The sequence below is a fragment of the Cibotium barometz genome, chromosome 7, assembly GCF_041138505.1.
Source record: "Cibotium barometz isolate CiBa-2024 chromosome 7, ASM4113850v1, whole genome shotgun sequence".
In the NCBI taxonomy this organism is placed as follows: Eukaryota; Viridiplantae; Streptophyta; class Polypodiopsida; order Cyatheales; family Cibotiaceae; genus Cibotium; species Cibotium barometz.
In genome coordinates this window covers 46,406,820-46,415,539 of record NC_141052.1, presented here as the reverse complement: position 1 = coordinate 46,415,539, position 8,720 = coordinate 46,406,820, and the positions used below count along the sequence as shown (strand labels likewise).

The 8,720-nt window shown below is 44.4% G+C and overlaps 1 protein-coding gene across 1 annotated transcript; it reads left to right on the top strand.

The window, feature by feature from the left end:
• Positions 1–3,238: 3,238 nt before the first annotated feature.
• On the top strand, positions 3,239–4,635 carry LOC147637089 (polyubiquitin-like). Its single transcript, XM_086800705.1, has one exon. The coding sequence runs from the start codon at positions 3,333–3,335 to the stop codon at positions 4,476–4,478; it is 1,146 nt and encodes a 381-aa protein (XP_086656831.1). The 5' UTR covers positions 3,239–3,332; the 3' UTR covers positions 4,479–4,635.
• The last annotated feature ends 4,085 nt before the right edge of the window (positions 4,636–8,720 follow it).

Sequence of the window (8,720 nt, the reverse complement as noted above, 5' to 3'; positions counted from 1 at the left end):
AAGTTTCCTCATAATCAATGCCATATGTCTGTACATATCCTTTGGCTACCAATCTAGCCTTGTACCTGCTTATGCTTCCATCACAGTTATGTTTTACTTTGTACACCCACTTGCATCCAATGGCTTTCTTGCCTTCAGGCAATTTCACTAAATCCCAACTCTCATTTCCATATAGTGCATCCATCTCCTCATCCATAGCTTTCTCCTCCCAACACACATTTCCAACAGCCTCATCAATGCATGTAGGCTCTACAACCTGTACAACTTTTGCCATGTATGCATGTAGTGATGTGCCACATAACCATCATAGGTAAACCTCTGCACATGATTCTTCACTCTCCTAGATCTTCGTAGCTTTGCATTCATGGCTTCCATAGCCTTCTTTACACCAGGTGTTCTCATATAGCTGGTATCCCAAGATCCTCATCAAGGCTCATCTCTGAGCCACTAGACTCTCCATCAACATGAGAATGCCCTGCAGAAATGTTAGGCATACTAAGGGGCTCAACAACTTTCTCTTTGCCTTTATGTGATGTACTAATCACATTTGCAGGACTGGTATTATGATGCAGCCTGCCACTCCATGGTCTATCAAAACTGAACCACTAGATGAGGACTCTCCTGGTCCACTCAAAGACTGTGATTGCTGACTTGTATTCTGTGCAACCACATTTCCACTCACATCAATCCTAACAGCTTCTTTTTCACCAGCATACCAGTTGCTCATCTCATAAAAAACAACATCCCTGCTTACCCTCAACTCCTCACGTGTAGCAGGGTTATAACACCTGTATCCCTTTTGCTCAAGGGAATACCCAATAAACACACATTTTTCAGCTTTTGGATCCAGCTTAGTTCTCAGCTCATCTGGCACATGCACATATGCAATGCATCCAAAGACTTTCAGATGAGACAAATCAGGTTTTCTACCAGTAAACCTCTCCTCTGGAGTTACATCATGTATGGCTGCAGAGTTGGAGTTCTGTTCATGATGTAAACTGCTGTAGAAACAGCCTCAGCCCAATAGCTATGCGGCATATGTTTCTCTTCCATCAATGCTCGCGCAATCTCAGCAACATGCTTGTTTTTTCGCTCAGCAACTCCATTTTGCTGCGGAGTGTATCTGCATGTAAACTGTCTCCGAGTACCATTCTTCTTCAAAAATTCAGAGAACTCATTGGAGAAGTACTCTCCCCCTCCATCTAACATTAGGCACTTTACATATTTCCATGTTTGCTTTTCAACCATAACTCTGAAATTCTGAAAATGAGTGAACACCTCACCCTTCTCCTTTATGAAGTATACCCACACTTTCCTTGTGTGGTCATCAATAAATGTCACATAATACCTGCAGCCTCCCACATAGACATGGTCTTTGTAGGACCCCATACATCTGAATGCACAACATCTAGTGCATTTCTGCTCACATTTCTGTCACGTGAAAATACATGCTTTGTTTGCTTTCCAAATTGGCATGCTTCACATATTTTCTGCATACCTTCAACTTTAAACTTTGGCAGCCCTGTCACAATTCCTTTAGTCTGCATAGACTTCATTCTCTGCACATTCACATGTCTAATTCTTTTATGCCAAATGTCTGTTTCTGCAACAATTCCTGAACTATTTGCAAATATCGCAGCACTCACTTCAGGCATGTTTACATTCAATGTAAACATTCTACCCACTCTGTTGCCTTTTGCAACCAACCTACACTTGTCTTTAAAGTCTTCAACATAACAACCATCAGGGTTAAACCGAACCTACAAACCCTGCCAATCATCTGGCCAACTGAAACCAGATTCTTTGTTATGTTCGAAACATGAAGTACACCTGCAAGGTACTTCACTTTGCCATCCTGCATAGACAATGGCACATCTCCAACATGGGCAATTGGATGAGCAGTGTCATCCCCTGTTTCCACAAAACCTGGTCTTTCAAGGTTTTTCATCTCCTTGAACCACTCCCAATGACTTGTCATGTGGTTCGAAGCACCGAAATCAACGTACCATGCTGCATCTTTATGTGCTGCTTCAACATTTTCAGACATGGCATTAACGACATGCTGCATAACAAACAACCTTTCATTATCCTCATTGTTTTTGCTCGAGGATACATAGTTGTTTTGCTGCAATTTCCCATTTTGCATGTCAGCCTGCTTCTTATAACAATCTGCTTCTTGCACATGTCCAAGAGGCTTACCACAATAAAAGCATCCACGTGTATCATTATATAAACATGCTAAGTCCACTATCGCCTTGCTCCAACACCACTTCTACTCGGCACCTCGACAAGCAAAGGTGGGAGAGAAATCTATGCAGAAACAGAAAGGTGGAAGAAGTGTGAAAAGTAAAGAGGAGAGAAATCTATGGAGAATTTATGGAGGCTAAATGGCAATATGGCACCAAAAAGTAAAGAGGAAGGGAATCTATGGAGAATATATAGAGGCTAAATGGCAAATATGGCACCAAAATGTTTTTTTTTTTGCATTTCTATTAAATATATTCTGTGAGATTTTCAAGAATAAGAGCATTTTTCTAAGGTTCCATTTTAGTATGGCTTAAAAAATTCAATGAAATGATGACCGCATTCCATGTCCTCTCTATACTCTTTCTATTTAAGGTCTCACAATTTTCTATAAAAAGCCATAAACCACTCATTTGACGAGTAAAGGGGGAGAGAGAGAGGAGGAGGAGAGGGAGGGGGTGGAGGTGGGGAACTCATGCCTAAGAGAAGGAGGAGAGGGAGGGGGTGGCGGTGGGGAACTCATGCCTAAGGTCTGTATTAATACAGTACAAATAATTTGTCCGAATATACAATACAAATAATTTGTCTAAATATATGAAATGGCTAGGAAGCACATGAGCTTGTATTAAAAAACCATGTTTTGATCTCATGCAAGTATAAGAGGGCTTTTGGTGAAGAATGCAAAAATTCCATTGTTATGTGCACGCGCGAGTGTGTGTGAAGCAATAGCTCTATCGGTGCCCCTCTTACATTGCAACAATTTTTGGCCCAGTTAACTTTCTGGATCCCCGTTAAACTGCACACTGGTTATAATAAGAGAGAGAGAAGAGAGAAGAAGAGAAGAGAACTTTTTAACGTCGTAGGAAACTATCCCAAGAGACCAAATTGATCTATCCGACAACATTTGAACTCAAGACCTTTGATTCAAGAGAGAGAAAGAGAGTGTGAGCCAACCCTAGAGTTTTGCTATATAACGGACTCTGGAGCACGTAGGTATGCATCGTTTCATTGTTTCCTTTTCGTCTTCTTTCGTTCCTGCGTTTTCTGCCTGCTCTTCCATCGCTAGCCCTTAGCCACCGTCTCTCACCATGCAGATCTTCGTGAAGACCCTCACAGGCAAGACCATTACCTTGGAGGTGGAGAGTTCCGACACCATAGACAACGTCAAGGCCAAGATCCAGGACAAGGAGGGCATCCCTCCTGACCAGCAGAGGCTCATCTTCGCAGGAAAGCAACTTGAGGATGGCCGTACCCTAGCGGACTACAACATCCAAAAGGAGTCCACCCTCCACCTGGTGCTCCGCCTGCGAGGGGGAATGCAGATCTTCGTCAAAACCCTGACCGGCAAGACCATCACCTTGGAGGTGGAGAGCTCCGATACCATTGACAACGTCAAGGCCAAGATCCAGGACAAGGAGGGCATCCCTCCTGACCAGCAGCGCCTCATCTTTGCTGGGAAGCAACTCGAGGACGGCCGTACCCTGGCCGATTACAACATCCAGAAGGAGTCCACCCTCCACCTGGTGCTCCGTCTTCGCGGTGGCATGCAGATCTTCGTCAAGACTCTGACTGGTAAGACAATCACCCTGGAGGTGGAGAGCTCTGACACCATTGACAACGTCAAGGCCAAGATCCAGGACAAGGAGGGCATCCCACCCGACCAGCAACGCCTCATCTTTGCTGGGAAGCAGCTCGAGGATGGCCGCACCCTGGCAGACTACAACATTCAGAAGGAGTCTACCCTGCACTTGGTGCTCCGCCTGCGCGGGGGCATGCAGATCTTTGTGAAGACTCTCACCGGGAAGACAATCACCCTGGAGGTGGAGAGCTCTGACACCATTGATAATGTTAAGGCCAAGATCCAGGACAAGGAGGGCATCCCTCCTGACCAGCAGCGCCTGATCTTCGCTGGGAAGCAGCTCGAGGATGGCCGCACCCTCGCAGACTATAACATCCAGAAGGAGTCCACCCTCCACCTGGTGCTCCGCCTCCGGGGAGGGATGCAGATTTTTGTCAAGACCTTGACTGGTAAAACCATCACCCTGGAGGTGGAGAGTTCTGACACTATTGACAATGTCAAGGCTAAGATCCAGGACAAGGAGGGGATCCCCCCTGACCAGCAGCGCCTGATATTTGCTGGGAAGCAGCTCGAGGACGGCCGCACCCTGGCTGACTACAACATCCAGAAGGAGTCCACCCTCCACCTGGTGCTGCGTCTCAGGGGCGGGCTCTGAGGTGCCTTCCTGCCAATTACTATAAAACTTGGTGCTAGCTGCTGGTTGGATGGGGATTTTGTGATGTAGTAGGGACTTCTATTTTGTGTTCTATTTTGTGTGCTGTGTATTTTGTGCAGCGGTGCCATGCCTAATTTAAGATGTCGTGATTGTCTCATATGTGGTTCTAATGTCGCACATGTTTGAAGTCGAGTTTCTTGAGATGATTATTTTTCCTTAAGTATACTGATGTATCTTTGTTGTACTTGGTCCTAATGTTTATCTTGGGAGTTTAACTTAATTGTTTTTGCGAATGATAACATCCCCCTTGCCCCTATCCAAAATCTGCAGTTGTGATGCGTCATTCTATTAATGGGAAAAAAAGATTCTTGTGTTTTCATCTTGCATGTTGTTTGTCCAGTGATGCTATGCTATAAATAAGATGTCGTGATTGAGCTTAACACATTCTTTGTTTCTCGTATATGTGGTTTTAATGTCACTCACGCTTGCTTTGAAGTTTGGTTTATGATTATGATTCCTGAATTATAATGATGAATTTTGACTTTACCCAATGCAAATGTTTATCCTGGGATGAATGATACCATCGCCCTTTCTGCAGTGGTGATGTCATTTCATTGATGGGTAAAAATTCTTGTGTTACCTTCTTGTATGATATTAACTTGGTTTAGGTGCCCTTTAGTATTCTCACTGTAAGATACATGAAATGGTGTCTCTGCTTGTTGCTAAATATGATGAAAGATTCCTTTTAGTATTGTCATTGTAAGATTCATGAAATTACCATTTCATGGTGTCTGTTGATAAATATGATGTTAGATTTAGTAGCATTAATTGGAGATGCTTTTTTCCAAGTAATGCTGTTCTTTTAGTGGGATATCCAGCTTGTATAATGCTCGTTTTTATATGGATTTGGTCTACTGCCAGTGCAGGCACCTGGTCAGGTGCATATGGAGCAGTTTGTAGTGTAGGAAAAACTAAATCTCTATTATGGGAGCAGGTTGTTCTCTATGGGTCTGTGAGGTGCCCCCCCCCTCTTCCCCGTCTCTTTCTGTTCCCTTCCCTCTTTTTTTGGGCTCCTCACTCACATACTGTTCTTGCCACCATGGGGATGTGCTCCCTTCTTTATCTCGGTTACCTTCTGCCTCAGTTCCATTCACATCTGCTCCCATCTTCAATTGTTTCCCATCTCCACCTCCATCCTTCTGGTCTCCCCTCTTCCACGTTTCAGGCACCTTTCCTTCCCTCTGCGTTCCTTTCCATATGCTCTCTGCTGCTTACCTACGCTGTTGACACACCGCTGCTCTAATTGGGTTCCCTCCTTTTGTACTTCTGCTGCTCTGACATCCTCAGTAGCAGCCGCTCTGACATCCTCTACTGAAGCTATCTTGATCTGTGCCTTCTTGGGTTAGTGCTAACTTGGAGGCTGTGGCATTGAGTGTCTTCCAGAGAGTGTGCCACATGCATTTTGCAATTGAAGCAGCACAGTTGCCTGGCCACTTTGGATTGTCTGGCCTACCCGAGCAATAACAAGGAGCGTCAATAGAATCTCCTCTCACAGGCTGATCATTCTCTTCCCTTGACTGGTTCATCTAGTGTATCAAGTTCTTTAAGCCTAACAAGATGGTATTTTGTCTGCCCAAATTGGGGCAGTTGGTTGCCTTTAAGCAGAGGGTACTCCATAGAAAGTTGGCTATGTAGACGATGTTCTATGCATGCCATTGGGACGGAGGAACATTTTACGTTGAGGTGCCCAAGGCTATCCACACATTAGAGAGAATTTCAAGCAGCTTCTAGATTGATCATGGATCAACCATCTCGGTCCACTAGCCCTGTATGTTAGGGTTAATGTCTTTTAAAGTGGAGGTGCTTGGTCCAAACCCACCAAAAGGTCATCAAATTTCAGTACTCAATCTTGCTTAAAAATGAATTCTAGAAAGTGGTCAACAATTAATAGGGAGTGGGCCTTGCGATCTAATTGACTTCTTTAGCAAGAGGTTACATGTCTACCCAATGGTGATAGTTGTCAGCATCAATTTAGACTCACATTGAGTACTCCACACCTGAGGTGAAAGTTTCTGTTGAGAGTGACTTAGGGTGTGACAACCCTATGACTGTTGACATGTGGTACATGAATGTGTGGATCTCATGGACGGATCCATGAGGAGACATGGTGTGGTTACAAACAATGGTATAAAAATGGCTGAATAATACGTCAGAAGTAATCGTTGGGGGTGCAAATCTCGTATGGGTTGTGGGGATTGCAAGATGGGAAAAGGGAGGCCAAGTAATTTCACATGCAAAGGCAGAAGTTGAAAGGGTATATATGATCCAAAGGGATCCCTCCTATCTTAAACTTTTGGAAGATTGGAGGGTTGTTTAGACTTGCCTTAGCATGCTGCAAGCCCATGTGGATGTGTGTGTCTAGGGATGCTAGTGGCTCTAGAAAGCATGTTGGGTGCATAAGTTGGCGAGCCATCGATTACTTCCTCGGTGTGTGAACCATGACACATCATGGACGGTGAGCCCCGGTTCATGGTCCCATGGCACTTCCTTCCTTGTTGGATTGGAGGGGGATGTTGGAGGTGTACATCTTGCATGGGTAGTGGGGATTGCAAGGTGGGAAAAGGGGGGCCAAGTAATCCCACATGCAAAGGCAGTGTGGAAGATCAAAGGGTATATATAGTCCATAGGGATCCCTCCTATCTTAAACTCTCCCAAGCTTGTCTTTTGTGGAACACTGGAGAAATGGTTAGGTAGGGTGGGGAATTGCTTTGGAGAGATGGTTAGGTAGGGTGGGGAATTGCTTTAGCATACGAGAGCCTTCACAAGGCCGTGGAGATGTGTATGCCTCAAGGGTGCTAGCAGCTCTAGAAAGCATGCTGGGCACATATGTTGGCCAACTGCCAATTTCTTCCTTGGTGTGTGAACATGACATATCTTGGGTGGTGTGGCAACTCTTGGTTTTTAAGAGTAATGCGGTAGCTAGAGGTATTCTTTTTCTATCCTTGGAATCACGCAAGGAGTCAAGCACTGTAATTGGAGAAATGGCAGAAAAAGTTGGACCACTGTTTTAAATGCGATAAGACAACATCCATGCATTTTACTTATACTTAAAGGTTGTTCATGGTTGATGTTGAACATGAAGCTCTGCGGTCCTTTATTGGAGAGGCATCCGTTGGGAGCCTATAGCCTCCGACGGCCAAAGATCTCACAATTAAGCCTCAAAGCCTTAAACAAAGAATGGTGGTGAGGTTATTGATTCATTGTTTGTGCGCTAAGTTTTCAAAATTTTCCCAAGTCTCTTAATTTCCCCCAATTATCTCCCTCAAAATCTCTCACATTTCCTTCAATCTCCCTTGAATTCTCCAAGCCCCTACAATTCCCTCAAGTTTTCCCCAAGTTTTTCAAATTTTCCCAATCTTCCAAATTTTTGGTAAATATTTTCTTTTTTATGTTTAATATTTTTAATTATATCTTAAAAAAAGGGGAAAAAAGTAATCGCACTTAAAGTACTTATCTTTGATGCTCACTTTGAGTATTTGTTCTGTATGGCAAGTATTCAACCACCTTATAGACACACTGAGTCCCAGCAGGGTGGTGGAGCTGGGACTTTTGACTCAGAAGGTAACAATGGGGAGCTCTCTTCCCCATTTGGGGATAGGAATCCTGGCACTTTTGAGTGTTCTGTGAACCCAGAGCCTCTGTTTCTCCCACTCAGACCAGCATCACCTCATTAGTGGATAGTTTTACTTGCATGATTGGGCTTGCAACTGATGCCCTCTCCTCATAAGGAGTATTTGCTTTATTTATGCAGTGATGAGTACACAAACGAGGCTGAATCTACCCATGACAATAATAGACCTGTAGATGTGTTTACCTCAGAGATGGAGGCTCACATGCACACCAATCAGGGGTTAAGAACTGGTGGAAAACAACTGCGTGGATGGAGCTGAACTGATGACCCACGTTTTCTCCTGGGGCGGCCAGAGATCACACACAAGGAAGACCTTTCTTGCTTGTGTTTTCTGCTGGCCTGCAATGCATCAAAGATGTAGTGAATTGGGCTGGATGTGCATTTATATAGGCTGCCTAGAGCCTGCTGACCTGCCTAGAGGACAAGCAAGACTTGCCAATTCCTGAGTCTTTTTAGGGTTTATCGTGGGTCCACATGGGCCGCCCTGACCCGGTTAAAAATACACTGAAGTGAGCACTGATGGCTGGCAAGAATTTAATTTCCTCTTTAGG

Bases quoted from the DNA above. Each gene is read 5' to 3' on its own strand.
- LOC147637089 (XM_086800705.1), top strand. From the start codon at position 3,333: ATGCAGATCTTCGTGAAGACCCTCACAGGCAAGACCATTACCTTGGAG.